The sequence below is a fragment of the Camelina sativa genome, chromosome 16, assembly GCF_030686135.1.
Source record: "Camelina sativa cultivar CO46 ecotype springtype chromosome 16, ASM3068613v1".
Lineage (NCBI taxonomy): Eukaryota > Viridiplantae > Streptophyta > Magnoliopsida > Brassicales > Brassicaceae > Camelina > Camelina sativa.
The window spans coordinates 7,648,159-7,666,940 of record NC_141895.1 but is presented as its reverse complement, the minus strand read 5'-3'; the positions used below and the strand labels follow the sequence as shown (position 1 = coordinate 7,666,940).

Here is an 18,782-nt window from a genome sequence, read left to right as displayed (position 1 = left end):
GCATACCCTTTAGATTGATCGAAATTCTCTTATCGAAAGAGATATCATTGATCATGGTTGTACTTAAAACCAGTTTTTGTTGATAAGCTGTAGACCATCTTCTGATTCTCCCAATAGTGTCCTTCAACTCCTCTTTAACATATTGCTTCCATGGTGGTTTCTATGTCGGTCGACCTATTTGTGTTAAACTTCGAGACGCCAACAGTAAATCATACTGACGCCCGAGAACAATCACATAACTAACACCAGATGTTAGTTTGAATAGACTCACGGCCATGGAGAAATCGCCGGACATGATGAAATAGCGGTTGGTATGAAATCGCTGAAAACTAAACTTGCATTGCAAGAACAGAAACCAACATAGAAGGAAAATGGTGGTTGATAACAGCGACACAACACTAACCCAAGGGAAGTGGTTGGGTCGAAACAGAAACGAAATCCGATTTGAGATCTGAGAATCGAGATTTTAGTTCTGAGAAATTAAAACCAGAAAAGCAGTGAAGGAAAGCAATGACAGAAATGGTGGCTTGAAAAACATCGTGATGTTAATCGAGAATTGCTTCCGTCCTCTGTCTTCCATTTTTGCCTTTCTTATAACAAATGACATAGATTGTGCCTATGATAAAACCTAATAACTATTTTAAATCATACTAGATTAAGACCCGCGGTACACAGCGGGATAAATTATTTATAATTAAAACATTTCAAATTATAAGTTGTATTTATTGGTTAAATAATTATATAATAATTGTTAATTTTATAGTTTAAATCATATAATACTGTAATATAATTTATTTTTTACATAATATTTATTTAATCAATTTAATTAGATATATCTATTCTCTGATACTAATAGTGTTAACAAAATAATGAAATGATGTTTTACCCGTGTAACACTGAAATAATGATATTTTCAATTTATATAAATATCGACAAAACCCGCGGGACAAATTATTTATAATTAAAACATTTCAAATTATAAGTTGTATTTATTGGTTAAATAATTATAGAATAATTGTTAATTTTATAGTTTAAATCATATAATACTGTAATATAATTTATTTTTTACATAATATTTATTTAATCAATTTAATTAGATATGCCTATTCTCTGATACTAATAGTGTTAACAAAATAATGAAATGATGTTTTACCCGTGTAACACTGAAATAATGATATTTTCAATTTATATAAATATCGACAAAACCCGTCCTGCTATATAACCTCGTCCCGAGATATTTTAACTTGCACTTTATCATCTTAATTTTTAATATTTATTGTTTTGTATTATAAATATTAGATTAAGTTCATATGTTATTTATTAAGATTGTAACCATTTACATTTTATAAGATTGACGCTTCTTATAAAGTTTAATTAATTAGAAAACTTAGAATTCTTAAAACGGTTGAGTATTTCTCATATTTGAAGTTTCGTAAAAGTTTAAATATATTATTAATATTTTAAAGGTCTTCTAACTTTTTAAAAAGTTGAAATATTTATAATATTTAAACTTCTTATAAAGTTTAAATATTTATAATATTTGAAACTTCATAAACGGTTAAATATTATTCATATTTTAAAATAAAGAACCAGAATAAACTAAATAAAAGTTTTTTAAGTTGAATGCCTGATAAATTAAGCTTTCTACTCATTTGTATTCTGAATCATTTTGGCCTCTTTTATAATATGACTCTGAACTATTGCCCAATTTTTTAGGCGATGCGGGATATTGTACCCGTATTTTTTTTTGTTCATCTATTGAGTAATATATGTCCGTTTAAAAAAACTTATTACATCATATTCAAGAAAAAATCACAATTTTTATTAACTTAATATATTAGAGAATAATTCAAGATAATATAAATATAAATTGAAATAAAAATGAAAGAGAATCATATATTTATGTTTAAATGAGGTTGACAGATTTGCTTATTTTTTTAATACTTACCTATAATTAATTTTGAAATATTTGGTAATTAGTATTAAATTGAATGCATTAAATGCAAAAACTTTCCAAAAAGTATTTTTGAGCAAAAACTGCTGCAAAAATTCTAGTATAGATAATTAGAGGTAAATCTGAAAATATTACTAACCTTTTTTAATAGGCTTGAAAAAAGAAAAAAAAAATCCATATGCATTTATTTTGTCTTAAAAGAACGTTTCCCGGTGGAACCGGTTAGACCGGTCCGGTTTTCTAGAAAATCTTAAGATTCGTCTGTCTTCTTCTTCAACTTGTTCTTTGTATCTTCTCTCCCTCACTCGCATTTTTTGAGGTCCTCACTTCTTGCTTCTGAACATTCATGTCTGTACCCAAATCTACCTGGTAAATCAAAATCATCACTTTGTTCTAATTTCAACAATTCCCCAATTCTCTCATATCATTACAATCCCTAGACCTCTCTCTCTCTCTCTCTCTCTCTCTCTCTCTCTCTCTCTCTCTCTCTCTCTCTCTCTTCTCTGAGTTTCAATTTTCCTGTTAGTTTTGATGGACCTTGTTCGTTTGGGAGAATTAGGTTCACAGAGAAGAAAGAAATGGCTGATTCTAGTCGCTGTATTCGGTGTTTCGGGTTACGGAGTTTACAGGGTTTACAATTCTCAATACATCGCGAGGAAGACGAAGCGGCTTTCGAAGCTCTTCTCAGGCATCGTTTCGTTCGCCGAACTCGTAATCGATTCGGCGGAGACGATAAGTATCGTTTCACGAGATTTGAAAGAGTTTCTAAATTCCGATTCTGACGAAATCCCCAATAGCTTGAAACAGTTAGCTAAGATTACGAAATCGAAAGAGTTCACTGATTCGTTAGCTAGGGTTTCTGAAGCTGTAGCTATTGGGGTTTTCCGTGGGTATAATTCGGATCAGGAAAAGGAAGCGAATTCGAGTTTTGTTGATAGAGTTTTCTCAGAGGAAGGAGCTGGTTTTGTTTCTGTTGTTGTTGGTAGCTTTGCTAAGAATCTTGTTCTTGGTTTTTACTCTAATGAGACTGATCAGAGTGATACTGATTCTTCAAAACCTAGATGGATGAGTTTGCTTAGTGATGAGAAGTGTAGAGAGCTTTTAGCAGATTGTATTGAGATGTTCACTAGCTCAGCTGTATCGGTGTATATCGAGAAGACGGTTGGGATTAACACTTATGATCAGAGCTTCTCTGGTTTAACGAATCCTAAGCATCGAGATAGTGCTAGAGATGTTCTTGTTTCGGTTTGTAACGGAGCTCTTGAGACATTCATGAGAACATCTCACGATGTTTTCACATCTTCAGGGGAGAAGAACGATTCCTACGTGAGGAAGTCGAGTAATCGAGAAGATTCGGGTAACGGATGGGCTGAGGCGCTTTCGAGTACGTTAGCTGTGCCGAGTAATAGGAAGTTTATGTTTGATGTTACGGGAAGAGTGACGCTAGAGACGATGAGATCAGTTCTTGAATTTGTAATCTTGAAAATGTCACAAAGCTTTAAGAGGAGTTTGGATGTGATTCATGAAGAAGTTACGGAGAGAGGACGTCAAGTAGTTGGATACGTTGGTGCCAAATCTTCAGTGTTAATCACTGTTTGTCTTGCGGTTTACTTTCACATCTTTAACAGTATCATTCGAGGCTCTCCGGTTTGCTTAAGCCAGCGTTTCTAGTTATCTGATCAATCTTGTAGCTCGTTTTGTTAGGGACATTTGATCTATTGGTTTATTAGTTGGAGCTGAATAACGTAGAGGTTTTAGCCGTCTAATGTGCCCACATATTGATTCTTATTTATACAGGGGATTCTTGAGCGACAAATTAGTCAAGTTATGATAGAAATCACCATTTGTTTCCTCTAGATTCATCCACCAATATCAGATTTTTAGTCAAATTTCATCATTATCATTTATATCATGATACGTAAGGCTGGAAATATGTTTCATAATCTTAAAATAATTAAACTAGTAGCGTTATAATTAACATTAAATGTGATTAAAGTAACACTTATCGATGTAGTAAAGAATATAAAAAACAGGCGTTAGGAGGGTGTTTGACACAAGGTTTTGATCGTGGTTATTAAATATGACGGGATGGTGACAAAAAACACTTACGTTGGTTGTATATATCTGGAAACTGCAATCGGTAGAGAATACGATAATGCAACAATGTTGTTGGATGATAGTCAAACATATTGGTGCATATGTGTTGTCCAGTTGTGCATTATCGATTTCGTTCGGCGAACTTGTTTCAGAAATCGATGTGAGAAAAATATGGTAGGCACAGTTGTGTTGTATATCATATGTTGTAGTCCAAATCTTCTCTAGTGAATTTGGTCTTGTATTAGATCCTAAGGATATTATAGCTCGTAAATCTTTTTTCTCGTCTTGTTAACCTTGTAAAATGGCAAAAAGTAAAATGGTACAAAATTTAGTTGGGTTGATTGGTAATAGAAATTGGTACAAGCAGTGAGAAATAATTGGACGAGAAAACGGCAAAAAACCTGAGACCAAAAACTAATAACGTTTTTTACAATGCTTTTTTTTATTGTATTATTTTTATCTCAAATATATTGTGTACTGCGCCGTTGTTATATAGCTTCTTTTTTTTTCCGATTCCCATTAACAGTGAGAGCAGAACCAATCTAACCAATCTAATTGTTCGATTTGAGATAGTTGTTTTAGATGATTTGGGTTCTTTTTATTCATGTTTATTTTGGTGTTGTGCTAATGGGTTTCTCTTTGTTCATGTTTTCACTTTCTTACGATTTTGTGTAAAATATCCCCTAGTTGTGTTTCCGTCTTAGAAGGGTAAGAAATAAAATATGGTTTTAATTTGGATGAAATTCGTAGGTTTTTTTGTGTTAATTATAATAGTAAGTAAGATGGTTGGATTTGTAACCTAAAATAATATGTTTTGATTTTTTGGATTTCTTTATTTATATGTATGCTGTTGTCGCTTGGTAAGAAGCTCATGAAGTTGCGTGTACTTGATATTTAACTCATGATCAATGACAAGATTTGGTGCATTCTCTGTTCTCCGTAACTTTGATGAGTTATTTTATTGTGTTTGTATATTATATATTTCTCTTGATACAGTAAAGATTCTCTATTACTATCTTTTATATATTTCTCTTTTGTAGGTGGTCTTTGGGGTTTGATAAGCAATAAACTAATCAGAATTGATATAGTTAGGTTTAAGTATGTAAGTTTTGCATTGGTTAAGCTTATGGTTGAATTTTTTTTGTTCATTTAGGATAAAGACTATCCGAAATATTGGTGAAAGATATCAACCACATACATAAGCTGAACTTTTTTTTGATAAATTTTTTAGTTTTATTCAGGAGAAAGTGAATTTGAGTAAGTTCAGTTAGAATAAAATGAACAATGAGTTTATTACGATACGATCAAAATGTATACTATATATATAGCTTTAGTACGAAATTCATATATGCATATGTTTACGATCAAATATATGTATACTATATATATAATTTTAATATGAAATTCATATATGCATATGCTTAGTGTACTAAGTAGAGCACATTATACAAATGTGTTGATTAATTGTGCAAAAAATGAAGTTTACTTTCTATATCAGCCAAATAGAAAATATTATTTAGTTTGACTTCTGAATATCCCACAAGAACATGGAAAGCTTTTGCTCAAAGAGAAGGTGATAGCAATAGACATACTTAGTGGCCTTGAATCTATACTATTAAAGCAAGAGTACTTTTGGACCATGACTTTGTTTTTGTAATTTTTGAATAAAATGTTAGTAATCATTAATAATTAATACATTAGTATATCATTAAATTAAAATTCTCTAACCATTCAAATTAAGTCGGATCCCACGCCCCATTTAATACCTGATTAGTTGACTTGATTATCTTTTCAAATATATTTATTATCTATTAATCAACCATAATCTTGCCTAAATCTTAATCGGTTAGAATATTTACTTAAGAAAAATATATACATCAAAATAAATAAGAAAAACATTTAAATACATAATAAATCAAATCTAAGTTTCTGATTTTTTAAAATTATTTTAGGAAAAAACGAAAAAATAAGAAAAGAAAATTACAGTTAATATTTATGCATATTTTTTGTCACAGTTTTATTTTTATTTTTATTAACGTACTATTTTAATACTAATTTTGCTAATGTACTCTTTTGTTAATTTTAGTGATTTAATATATAATTCCTGATATACCGCACAACAATTTTTGTTTAATACAATCTTAATTAAATCAGTATGATTCGACATATTTTATATTGGTGTTGTTAAAATAGTAAAATAAGGATTTAACATGTATTGAAGTATCATATTAATGATATTTTATTTTATAGTATTATCAATTCAATCATGTAATATCATATAACATGTCATATAATATAACTCGTTTGTGTTATTTTGAAAATTTAATATGTTTAAATATTCATAATTTTAAACTTTTATTAAGTTTAGATATATCATTTATAAATTATAAACTTCTTAAAATTATATAATTTACTATATACGATAAATTTACTATATATATATGTTGAACACACACTTTTTATATTAATTGAGTACTATATGTTAGTTTTAAAAAAATCAAATCACAATATATGCAGGAAAAATATACTTTTTTATTAACTTTATGTATTATATGATGATTCACTACATTTCAATTTTAAAATCAAATAAAGATGATAGGAGAATTTATTTTTAAATATGGAATAAATCTTCTAAATATCTATATTAATTATAAAATATTATATATATGGATATGTAAAATATTTTAATTCTTTTTGATTATAAAGATAGTAGAGAGAATTAACTAAACTTGTTTAGATATAAATATATGCATTAAATGACATTCAGTGGTAAATGTTTCCATAAACATATTTTTGAGCAAAAAATGCTGCAAAAAATACTAGTATAGATAAATAAATTCATTTAATTTTGAAAAACAATTTAAAATAAAAATTAAAAAGACATTTTAAAATAGTAAAGCATTCATTATAGCCTTAATAAGATAAAGTTAATTAATATATAAGATATGTGAAATTAAATAAAAATCAATTCAAGTTTATTTTAATGGATATATAAAATATATCTAAAATCAGCTTATTTGTAAGTACCTTTTTTTGAACAAACGGGTGCTTCTATTCATTCAAACAGAAACATTACAGAGAGGCGGATAGAATATCCCAAAGTTCAAGAGATAACAAGCAAATGCTTTCCCCAAAGCCAAAAGCATGAATAAAGGTAAAGAAAACATCAAGCAAGAATCCATGATAGTTATGAAACAAGTGCTATAGAGCAGTTGGAGACATGCGGCATCAAGGTTGCAAGATTGGACATCGTCGATGAAATCGAGAGATGACAAATTGGTCACAGTCAAAAGACGTTTTGTCGTTGATAGAAAAATCAGAGCCAAAGAACTCACCGGAGTGAGGAGCACTAACACAATCAAGGCCATGGCAAGGATTCAGGGGGGCAAAGGCCCAGATGGTGGTGGAGGTATTGGTGTTGGTTTGCTTGAGGCAGTAGTGCTTGAAGCATTTGGCCAGATATGAAAGAAATATCATTAAAAAGACCTCTTTTTCCGTCAGAATGATTCATTAATAATAACTTCAAAGTAAAATACAAAGGCCGACAAGGAAATTAATCCTTCCGGAGACTTAAGCCGGCGAGTACAAAACCCTCCTGGAGACTAAGACCAAACAAGGTGAGCTAAGGGGAAACAACCCAGACAGACAAATTACACAACATCCATTCACTTCCCGGAACAGAATCAAGAGATCAAAAAAAAAGAAAAATTAAAACATAGATCTTATGAAGACAATTAAAACAAATCTGAGACTAGGAAAAAACACACAACGGGTTAACTTGCAAGAACCTCCTTTACCACTAGTTAGAACCGAATGAGCATGCCGTGCGACCCTTTATGTTGCTTCAAAGAGGAGCTACCAGGGGCGGTGAGACGCTACCAAAGCCTAGAGACCACTCAGGAGGAACGACTCTTTAAAAACATGAAGGAGATCTCGATCTGCGTTGGTGAAGATTCTTCATCAGAGGCAGTGAAGTAGCAGTTGGAGGCTGTCTCAGCCATCAAAACGACCAGATCTGAAGCTAAACTTGAGGAAAAGAACAAGAGCCAAGAAGCTGAACCCAAGGTTAGGAAGACCGAAGCTTAAAAATTCTAAATCTGAAAATCTAGATTTGCTGCCGTTGGAAGAAAAAAGTGGATGTGCTGATAAAAGATGGAAACAAAGACAATCTAAAGGGAGAACCTCGACTCTGGTGCTGAAGATGCCACCGGAGCCGGTCAATCTAAGCAGCGGCGGCGGTTTTTGGCTAGAAAGAAGGCCGCCGCCTAATAAACCTAAGAAGGGTTATTAGGTTTTTTTTTTTTAGAGAGAGTTTATTTTTCCATTAATCTTATGTAACTAATATATTTTGTAATCATAAATAAAAATATGATATATTTATGAAAATAAACTATTTCATGGATTACATTTGTTGTTTAAGAAAAATTATAAAAATCCATTTAAAAAAAAAAAGCAAAGTAATTTCAATTTATATTTGTATTTCTAAATAGTAATTACCTTAAGATAAGTATTTAAAACTCTAAACTTTAATAATTATAATTCGTTGACTATATTGTATTATTATATATTTATGCAAAATTGAATATTAATAAGTAGCTTTTTAATTTATTTACTATGAACAAATCTTCTATTGTAGAAGGAAATAAATTATATGTCAAAAAATGTGAGAAAAGCATAAAATTTAGTTATGTTTTTAAACAAAATTTTTGGACGATAAAAATTGTCCAATAGTTAATTTTTTTAAAGAGAACAGTTATGGTACATAAAAAATTTACGGATAGGGACGAGATGAAACAGGACAGGACAGGACAAGACTGGATGAGACGATATGTATTTGCCACTCAAAAATAGTTACGTGTAGATTATATATGTGCAATAGTGTAAACTAAAACCAAATTAAAATTGGATATTTGGATTTAACACTTTTAAGCATACCGCTACCGCTTAACAAAAATTGCAAAACGATTATTGTATATTTGTTACCGTGCAAAGGATTAACGATGTCTAAACAATGTACTTATCTAAATATGTTTTAACATTTACTATGTAAGTAAACTAAATTTACTACTCAACACTATTCAAAATTTTGAAATTATAAAAAACACATAAACCAAAACATTTTATGCATTCGAAATATAAATAAATAAATTACAACATGTGTCATCTTGTGCTGTAGCACGGGTATCATCTAGTATTTTGTAAATTTTGGGGGAAAAAATTGTTTTTTTGTTGTAGTCTCTCATTCAAGATTTTTTTTTCTTTTAGTTCTTATATAATTCAAAAAATATAGTTTTTACTCCTTTGATATAATTTTTTCTCAAAAATCAAATATTAATTTATGGGAATTCTTAAAACAAAAACCTAATAGCAAAATCTAAAATTAAAAACCAAATCCAGAAAACTGAATTCAACCGGCCATAAAGCTATGAAAACTTGCTTTATAAAAAAAAACATTGCTTACCTAATCAAAAAAATTTATTCAAAATTTTGTTTTCTCTTAAACGGTTATAATTTCTGTTTTTTTTTAACTATGATATTTGTGTTTATAGATTTAAATTTTGATTACAATTTAAATTTCTAAATTTTCTAATTGATTTATTTATACACAATTTGCATTCTTTTTTTTTTGGAACACATGTTTGACGTCTAAAATGAGAATCATACATTTATTATATATTTACAATTAATTGTTTTTCTTTAAGACTCTGTAAAGCAATGTAAAAAAAAATGATAATGAATTTTCACTCTAGCAAATCGGTAGTTATTGAGGTTTCCCCGCTTCGATTGGCGCAACTTTTGCCAACGCTAAACCAAATCAGATTACGTTCATAAAATAAGACTAACAGAGGAGAATGCTTTGCCATCGAGAAATCCTGTCTTTCAAGCTGTGTGGGAGGTACAAACAGTACCTAAAATTAAACTGTTTTTATGGAAAGCTCTCAAAGGTGCTCTGCCAGTTTGTGACAGATTACGTTCTAGAGGACTCAGATTATTTGATGACTGTATGTTTTGTGATGAAGATTGTGAGTCAATTAACCACATATTATTTCGCTGTCCCTTTGCAAGACAGGTATGAGCATTATCTAATGTACTATTGCCAGTGCTGGGTTTTGGAAATGCAATCTTCGAAAATTTGCATTATCTCCTCAGTTTAAAACGATGTGTACCACTCCCTGATGATTTTAGATCCGACTTTGCTTGGATCCTATGGTACTTGTGGAAAAATAGGAATTCATTTCTCTTTACTGGATATCATCAAGAGTCCAATCTGTTAGCTCAGAAAGCTGGGGAAGCGACCAAGGAGTGGAATGTAGCACAGTTTTTAAACCTGAATGGCAATCTGACATCACCTCTGCAGGCAACAACTTGGCAACCTCCTTGCAGAAATGAAATTAAATGCAATATCGGTTTCTCTTGGCACAGAAAGTTAGCTCTCTCTGGTGCGTCTTGGGTTGTAAGAAATTCTCTTGGTAATGCACTCTTTCACAGTCGAAGATCTTTTGCGCAAGTAGGATCTGTTTTTGAGGCTAGGATTAAAAGTTGGGATTGGGTTTTGGAAAGTATGAGTAGTATGCATTTCGATCATGTCACCTTTGCCGCTACAACTATGGATATAATCAAAGCTTTACACAAACCTTGTCAATGGCCAGCGATTGCAAGTCACATTTCTCCTGCCCTTACTTTAGCCACTGATAAACCTAACTGGTTTATACTCTTTGAACCAAAGAGCTGCAACTTTGGTGCCTTTTTGATTGCTGACAGTGTCACGAATGACATCAGGTTAAGTTCTTATGTCGCCAGAGGCTCTCCTGTGTGGCTGAAAGGTTTCTTTGAAACTGAGAAACGCTACATTGGAGACTCTTTCACTTTTCGGTAGATTTTTTGGGTTCTCACTACTTCAGCTTTCTCCTTCTTATTTTGCAAGCTGGAGAAGTCTATCTGCATTTTGTCTTATTTAAGATTGGAAAAATCAAAAGTCATTGGTTTCTGGGTTTTTTTTATGTGGTGATCATGCTTTTTGATCATCGTCTTCCTTGGGCTTGGTTGCTAAGTTTCCTTTTTGATTTCTCCATAATATCTTTTCTTATCTTTTTTGTTTAAATTATTATCTTTTCCTTTCCTTCCTGCAAAGGAAGTTTATAAAATAATTATCTTTTAACATAAGACAAAGTTTTTGATTGAACCTTTTGCGGTGATTAAAATTTTTTTATCACCTTATCTCTCGGTTTTTTCCCGTCTAGCGTCACCTTTGACTTCTTCCTTCTGGTGATATATGTAGAAAGAAACAGAGAAACAAAGAGGAAGGGAAAGACTGCTTCTTTATTAAGACAATCGATAATTGTTAATACAATATCTTGTTCCTTTATATATTAGGATACAAGAGAAGCTGAGATTTTTAACCTAAGTTCTAGGTTCTTCCATTCATTTGATGAATGTCACCGCAGGATTCGAGAACGGCAAATCGGTTCTTGGTCGTCATCGCTGTGAAAGAGTACGGCCCAATACATTTCCAAAGCCCTAATATAATCGAAGCTCAACTCTATAATCGGCCCAAGAACCGATTTGCCGTTCTCGAATCCTGCGGTGACAATGAAAGAGTACATTACCAAGAGAGATATAATGATTTCAGATTGGATGTTTGGTCTTATTGAGAGAGATATAATGTCTTGGTTCTTACCATTTTGCATCGATTTGCATTGGTAGTTGAATGTCTTGGTATTAATGTTGTAATTTTCAGTTTAGTGTTTGATCCTGTTTTAATTTCTAAGTTGTCTGTTATGTGGAGCTATCCACTCATATATATTGTGCAACTTTCATCTTGTAACTTATTCTGTTATATATAAAATGAAAGTTTTAAGGAAAAAAAAAAAAAACCAAATCAGATCGGCGTTTTATGTCCCCTTCTCTCTCTCCCTCGCATCGATTTCAGCAAAACTTAGAAACGAACCAGTCACACAGTTAGAGAGAGACCAGAAAAAAAAAAAAACCCAATTCGATCACGAGATCGTCGCAACGTTTCCCGAAGAATTTAGTAGAATCATCGGAGGGTAGAAAAAAAAAATGCTCAACGATGGAGAAGCGACTCCTTCTAGGTAAAAAAAACAAGTCCAGATCACACAATTTCAGATTCTTTTGTGTTTTTATGCTTGATCGTGCTTTTGTTCCCAGTAGTTTCGGTGTGAACTGAACAATTATTAGTTAGTATTGCTCAATTGAAGTGATTGATTTTGTTAATCCACCATTAAATTGCTTTTTCGGATACTAAAATAGACATGTTTGATTTGATTTTAAGTTCTAATCGAGAATCTGGGGTATGTTTCTTATGATTCTCAGGCATGAGATTCTTAGTATGGTTAAGAAGCACTCGAAGTCGTTAGGAAGTACGTCTCTTGATGAGCAAGATGCGTCTGATGTAGAAATGGACTCTAATTTCTGGCATGGTCTGTTTGATGTGTACTTCATTCGTTGTATGGAGTCAAGGAGGCGACAAGACGATGATCTTCTATTTTTTGTGAGGAAATTGGTATGTAAAAGCTTGCACCTTTTAATCTGAGCCGAAAACTTAGAACATCGAGTTATGGTGATTGTTAATGTTGTTGAGTGTTTTGTTACTTTTTGCCAGAGCTGTAAGTCATATGGTTTGACTGAAAATGACGAAGCACCAGCTCCTTACTTTGTGCGCAGGTGGGCACCTAAGGTAAAAAATACAGATATCTCTGGTCATGTCTTATCTCATGAGGTTTCCTTCTGTCATATAGAACATTTCAATTGTCAAGAAGAATTTGTAACTTCGTAATGGAAAAATTGATTTACTTCTGGGGGATCTTTTTTCTTCTTTATGCGGGTGAGAGAGCATACTTTAAGCTACAGTACTACCTGTATTTTCTTAAAAGGATTTTTTTTGCTGGCCTACATGCCAAAGCTTTTCATGATCTATCATATCTTATTTATCTGGGAACTAGACCCCTTGACGCTTCAAAGCATCCAAATTGGTTTGTGGTGTTGCACGTTGTATGATTGTATATGTTGTCTATAAACACATGGTAATGGATTTCTCCTCCATTTTGAAGCAGTTGAATGAGCTTCTTGGTGAAAGTCTGGCTGAAGTTGATTGGAGGAAATCATTTTATTTGAATATGATTGCCCACACATCATTCACTGTTACTGTGGCGATTTGCAGGTAACCGTTGTACTTTCAGATTGTGATTAGCATCTTGTACTAATTTCAAGTCAGTCTAATCTACATTAATTAACAATTCGTATTCTGTTATTGCTTTTGTTTTGCTAATATTTCTATCCTGCTTTCCTGTGTTTGGTTCAAACACATCTTAAATGCATAAGGCATTACTTCAGTCTAGCTATTTATTTGGTTGGAATCTTAGATACCATCTTCTTCGTTTCAGTGATTAGACCTTGAGTTATTTTTGTGACCTGTTCTGTGGTCTATATTCTACTTATCATATGTTTTTTTGTCTTTAAACTGCTCGTGGTCTTAGCAATGAAGCCCTTAAGACGTACCAAGGAAGTAAAGACACAAAACTCTCTCCTATATACAAGGTTAGAGATCCTAAGAGTTTTGGATAATATTGCTCTTAACTTTTCAGTTCTTCTTTAATATTTTCATATGAAAAAGAAACTAAACCAAAGAGTAGTTATATACTCTACTGTTCAAAATATATCAGCCCAGCTTTGTTTTTATCAATGAACCTATTAAGACAAGGGTAAGGAAACGGAAATATGAGTTCAGTTTCGTTTTTCATAAGGAGAGGACATTCCACAGGGGTGTTGGACCAAACATAAATTGGATATTTCTTACCGAGCATCAAGTTGGTTTCATATTCTGTAAGCCAATGATGATCATATTCTCGGATCTGACATTCATATTATGCAGGTTGTAAAAACTGTATATGCATCACCGAGTCGCGTTAATTTTCATCTGGACTCAAAGAAGGCAAGTATAGTCGCTTTTCTCGTAGTAGTGTTTGTCCTTTTGCAATTTGTGTTTGATATTTCCATTGTTGTGTACCTAGGAAGTGGAGACAACACCGGCCTACCCAGAAATTTGTTTTGCTGTAGATGATTTTGACTCAACCTTTGATGCTGTGGTAATATTTTCTTCTCCCTTTCTTTGTATTACCCTTCCAACTATTATGTTACATAGTCCTTTCACTCGGAATGGATCCTAAGGAAATGTGACATTTTGTTCGTAATGAAATCAACTCTGGAAGAATCGCTTCTAGTTGAGGAAATCTGCATGAACTCTAGATACATGCATTCTTAGTTTCTTCTTAACTGGATAGTAAAGTATTTTGTTATTTGTATGATACATTAGTTGGCTTTTGGCACAAAATTTTGATAATAACATTTCAACTACCTTTTGTGCTACTTTAATTTGAGTTTAGTGCCTTTTAGTTATCTTCTTCAGAGGATTTACCATCTTCTTCTTAAGTTTTTCTTGGACACAAAGGAGTTTGGCTTTTATGGTTCAGAACTTAAGTCATATGGTTAGGTTCATGCATGGAAAGTTGCTCATAGTTTTTTTCCAATTTTGTTCATTGACTTTGTAATTGATGTTTGCAGGTTCTGACCGAAAAAGATCATTGCTATTGCGTACTTCTTAATTCTCATGATGGGGCAGCATTTCCAAGTGCAAATAATAAAGATTCCAGTGATTCTAATTCAAATACTGAACCCAAAAGTGTGAAAGATCCTAAGGTCTTGTTGTTTCCTATCTATGTTTCACTATTTTCAGCAGTTGCCAATCATCTACCAAATTTCTTTTGCTACTTTCTATGAGTTTTGATGAGAATCTTTAACATGTTCTCTTGATTAGCAATTCGTAACGTTAACCCTTCTTTTGAGTAAAAAAAGAACGAAAGGTATTGATCTCTTTGCTAGCATAACTTTTTTTATACATGTGAGGGTCATGACTTATTCCCCATATTTTGGCGGTACGTTTGACTCTTATTTTTCATTAAGATGACTTCTGTGTTGAGTTCTCTAATATCTATGGTGCACATTATACTATGACACCTTCTTTCCATCTCAAGGGATTTTGGTGCATTGAGTCTTATCATGTTAAGTATTTTAGTATAGCTTCTGGGTTGGCCATTCTTTCGACTGAAGTCCTGGAATATCCTGTCTGTCGAAATGAATCGTATGTTGTACGTTGAAGTCATATAGGTTATTTAAGGATCTAAATTGTATGTTGAAGTTCAGCTGTTTCGTGTGAGAAGGTTATTAGTATATATAATGCTTTGAAAAAATCTTGAAACATCGTTATATGAAGTAAACTGCTAATAGTTTCACTGATGCTTGCTAGGGTTGATGCTTATATGGATTAAGTATGATATGTGATTTTTTGGAAAGATCTATTAGATTTAAGCATATTTGGTTTGTAAAAGGCCTATGGACACATTACATGGTACTTGCTAATGAGAAAAGAGGACTGACATGCCAGAGCTTTTGGTTGCAGGTTACTCTGTTTTCTGGGTTTGTCAGCTATCAAATGGTTCGAGAAGCCTATGAAGGTCACTATACAGTTTCTTCCTTTATATTTTATGCATCAATCTAATTCAATTTTCTAGCAAAGTTTGTAGTCATGGTCTTCATACTCTGTTTCGCTGGTTATTTGCATTATTCCTATCAGTTCTTAGGACTATCATTGATCTCGGTCTTTTATATTCTCCCAAACATTTAACGCAAAGGATATATTAAGGGTTCTTGATAGTATGAAACTTCTTCTCGAGCTTGCATCACAGAATGTCTTAATGGTTTTGATGTCATGGAACCTGTCAGGACTAATGTTAATGCATTGCTCAGCCAAAAACATAATTGGAAATTTTGGAAGTAATATGGTTCATTTAGAGGTCAACTAGGAATGATATTAAACAGTATCCAGCTTACACAGTTAACTTGTAAACGTGAAATTTTTGATAAATCAAGTGCTTAAAGACTCATTGAAAGCTATTACTTGTGCCCTTGTCTATATAAGTTATATAGCTATTGTCGATTTGGGCCAATTGATATTTACACGCTTTCTCCTTAATTTGTTTGTTATCTTTATCCTTTATCATAGGGGGGAGGAATCGGTTCGGAAGCCTTCTATCTCTGGGTCACAACACAGGAAAAGCAGACCGACTTTATATGAGAGGTCCAGGAGGACGTGGAGAAGTTGAAGTAGCTGTTTCTGGGGTTATAGGTACTGCTACTTTCTTATTCTCGTATGGCTGCATATAATTTGAGCTCTTTGTCTCCCTGTTAGTTTTTCCTATGTTCTCTAGTTTTAGGCAGTCATTAATATTGCATGGAACGTAAAAAGTAAAAAAAAAAAACTTAAATGCCCTATCTAAAGCTAACACTATTCATCAAATGCTTTAGAACTGTTTATTGTTCCCCGTTTTCTTAAGAGAGTAGACAGGAAAACATTGAGTAGGAGATTGGTTGAAATGTATATTGAAGACGTAGTATGCCTTAAGAGATGATTGTATAGAATTGGTTTTCTCAGATCAGAGCCAAGTAGTTGTAGGTCCTGTTTCACCAATGTCTTCAAAGAAGAGCATCGATCTTGGCTCCATTTTCCGTAAAGCAGCATCTGTTGCATCTGTCGCAGCTAAACATGCAATAGCAGCTGCTACCGCCTCTTACGATGAAGACGAGATGTTCCCTCTTAAATGCTGCTTAATGTCCATCTCATTGCCATGGGATACTATTGCTCATGATCTTTTATTCAAGGTGATTTCTCTTTAGCCACACTGGTCATCAACAATTGAAAACTGATGGATTTTTTCGATATGTATCATCCGTTTTGCTGATCGGTCCCGCTTATTGTGTTTGTTCAGGCATTTCCACCAGTGAACATGGAGTAGAACAATCTGGAAGGAAGCGTAGGAAATAGAAGTTGCGTGTTTTGTCTATCGGGGTTGGGGTTGTTTGTTCGTCGATTGAATATTCCTTTTGTGCTGTTACATGACTATGTGGTTTACCTCAACCACTGTTTTTACCTCTAGCAATAAAAATGAAAGTAAAGTTGTGAATTTGCAATCATCAACTCTATAGATTCTAGTGTAGCCTCAGACTTATTATAACACTTCTGTGTATATGCCTCGTTCCATCTCCGTGTAAGATTTAACCATTTCTGCGGGTATTCCGCTTCTTTTTTGGTTAAGAACTGAACTTTCACTTCGGTTCGGACCAGTCGGTTGGATAAATTTCGGTTCGAGTTTGGCTTGGTCGTGGAGAAATAATTATATTAAGTTATTAACAGGTGGATTTTTATACTGTTTAGTTCAGAAAGATTTATGTCAGACTCGGTCTGATTTTGGATTAAAAAAATTCACAATAACTGAAATCATTCTTATGTTGTATTTTCTATTAATTTCAGAAGTTAATTTTTAACTAACTTTAACGAACTTTGGTCAAATTGGTTTTGTTCAGAAATATTTTTTTTCTTTAAAGTATATTGTTTGGGTTTTTATAAAACTTTGGTTTGATTCGGTTCAGATTGAAGAGTTTTGGTGCAATTTGATTTGGTTATTGGTTATTACACCCATCCATAAAAGATACATATGGTTAGAGATAGACTTAGGACTTAGGAGTATAATACATGTGAAATAAAGCAGCTTTTTGCCAACTTTTGTTGGACTTTACTTGAGAATGTGGAACTCTAAAGAATAACAAAAATTAGGGGGAGGCAAATAGGGAAGAAGCACATGAATCCAACTCCTGGTGGTAGACATTTCTTAATTAGATGACAAAAACTCTGTTTGAGGTTAAACTAATGCTCCCACCTTTATAACAACAATAAAGAATTGTTAAAAATTATAAACTGGTTGTTAGACATTTCCTAATTAGATGACAAAACTTTGTGTCTGAGGTTAAACTAATGTTTCCATTTTTATAACAAAAAGAATTAGGTTAACATAAGTCGGTTAGAGGGGTTGTGAAACTGTGAGTGCATGTTTGAGTCCCACTAACAAACAGTGTGCAGTGCTCACACTTATGGAGGCCTAGGACAATTTTTTTTTTTTGACTTTTGTATATTTATTAGTAAATTATTTTAATGTTAAACAAAAATGAAATGTTAATAACAAAACCAATAATATGAAAATAAAATTAAAATCATTTTTTTAACTCACAATGTTCTATAGTAATTATCCACATGTACTATTTTAGTTATTCTTTGTTTAAATATTTTTTTACTTATGTTGTTATATATTAGTAAGGAATTTATTTTCAAGATAAGAAAATCTCAATAAAACTTAAAGTATTTAAAAATATACAATTTCTAATGAAAAGTTTCCATTAATAAAAGGATAAAACACAATATATTAAGTTAACTAAATATAAGCTTATATACTTTTTATATAAAATGTGACATAAAACTTTAGTATTTTTTATGGTGGCTTGGGGCATTTGCCCTTTTTGCCCAAGGTTAAGCACGACTTAGTAACAAAAGCCACAAAGTCGCAAACAGTGGACTTTGGATTTTTTTGAAACGTGATTACAAAGGTCAAATATAAGAATAGTATGTTCTTTGATTTAAAAAAAACTCCTTAGTACATATAACCTCTATAATTAATAATTCGATATATTAAATATTTTCGATTCCAAATTAGGTTTTCAGATCAATTAGTATATTAATAAATTAACAACTCATAAAATTAATAAAAATCATAATTCATAGAGATTTTACTGTAAGGCAAGATTGATTACTAAACATTTAAACCCC

General features: G+C 32.2%; 3 protein-coding genes across 10 annotated transcripts; all 3 read left to right on the top strand.

Moving 5' to 3' along the window:
• Nucleotides 1-2,167: 2,167 nt before the first annotated feature.
• Nucleotides 2,168-3,770, top strand: LOC104750171 (protein PHLOEM PROTEIN 2-LIKE A10). Its single transcript, XM_010471929.3, has one exon. The coding sequence runs from the start codon at nucleotides 2,486-2,488 to the stop codon at nucleotides 3,623-3,625; it is 1,140 nt and encodes a 379-aa protein (XP_010470231.2). The 5' UTR covers nucleotides 2,168-2,485; the 3' UTR covers nucleotides 3,626-3,770.
• Nucleotides 3,771-10,047: 6,277 nt separating this feature from the next.
• Nucleotides 10,048-10,928, top strand: LOC147925257 (uncharacterized). The gene is made up of 2 exons (XM_087492546.1): nucleotides 10,048-10,121; nucleotides 10,280-10,928. Exons 1-2 carry the CDS (start codon nucleotides 10,048-10,050, stop codon nucleotides 10,926-10,928), a joined length of 723 nt encoding a protein of 240 aa, XP_087348672.1.
• A 725-nt stretch (nucleotides 10,929-11,653) lies between these two features.
• Nucleotides 11,654-17,095, top strand: LOC104750170 (uncharacterized). Of its 8 annotated transcripts, none has more exons than XM_010471928.3 (12): nucleotides 11,654-12,144; nucleotides 12,386-12,575; nucleotides 12,675-12,749; nucleotides 13,126-13,232; nucleotides 13,549-13,609; nucleotides 13,944-14,003; nucleotides 14,083-14,157; nucleotides 14,633-14,767; nucleotides 15,528-15,582; nucleotides 16,131-16,253; nucleotides 16,665-16,786; nucleotides 16,894-17,095. In XM_010471928.3, the coding sequence occupies exons 1-12, from the start codon at nucleotides 12,113-12,115 to the stop codon at nucleotides 16,918-16,920; spliced, it is 1,062 nt and encodes a 353-aa protein (XP_010470230.1). In that variant the 5' UTR covers nucleotides 11,654-12,112; the 3' UTR covers nucleotides 16,921-17,095. The 8 variants fall into 8 exon arrangements, with proteins under 8 accessions (XP_010470230.1, XP_087347555.1, XP_010470227.1 ...); XM_087491429.1 differs by having other exon boundaries at nucleotides 16,575-16,786; XM_010471925.3 differs by having other exon boundaries at nucleotides 16,560-16,786.
• Nucleotides 17,096-18,782: the final 1,687 nt, after the last annotated feature.

What these genes read in the sequence shown, in the direction of transcription:
- LOC104750171 (XM_010471929.3), top strand. Translation starts at nt 2,486, where the DNA reads ATGGACCTTGTTCGTTTGGGAGAATTAGGTTCACAGAGAAGAAAGAAA.
- LOC147925257 (XM_087492546.1), top strand. Translation starts at nt 10,048, where the DNA reads ATGACTGTATGTTTTGTGATGAAGATTGTGAGTCAATTAACCACATAT. An exon ending in GCTGTCCCTTTGCAAGACAG is followed by an intron (nt 10,122 to 10,279) that starts GTATGAGCATTA and finishes GTGGAAAAATAG; the next exon opens with GAATTCATTTCTCTTTACTG.
- LOC104750170 (XM_087491427.1), top strand. Translation starts at nt 12,113, where the DNA reads ATGCTCAACGATGGAGAAGCGACTCCTTCTAG. An exon ending in GGAGAAGCGACTCCTTCTAG is followed by an intron (nt 12,145 to 12,385) that starts GTAAAAAAAACA and finishes TATGATTCTCAG; the next exon opens with GCATGAGATTCTTAGTATGG. An exon ending in ACTCAACCTTTGATGCTGTG is followed by an intron (nt 14,158 to 14,632) that starts GTAATATTTTCT and finishes TGATGTTTGCAG; the next exon opens with GTTCTGACCGAAAAAGATCA.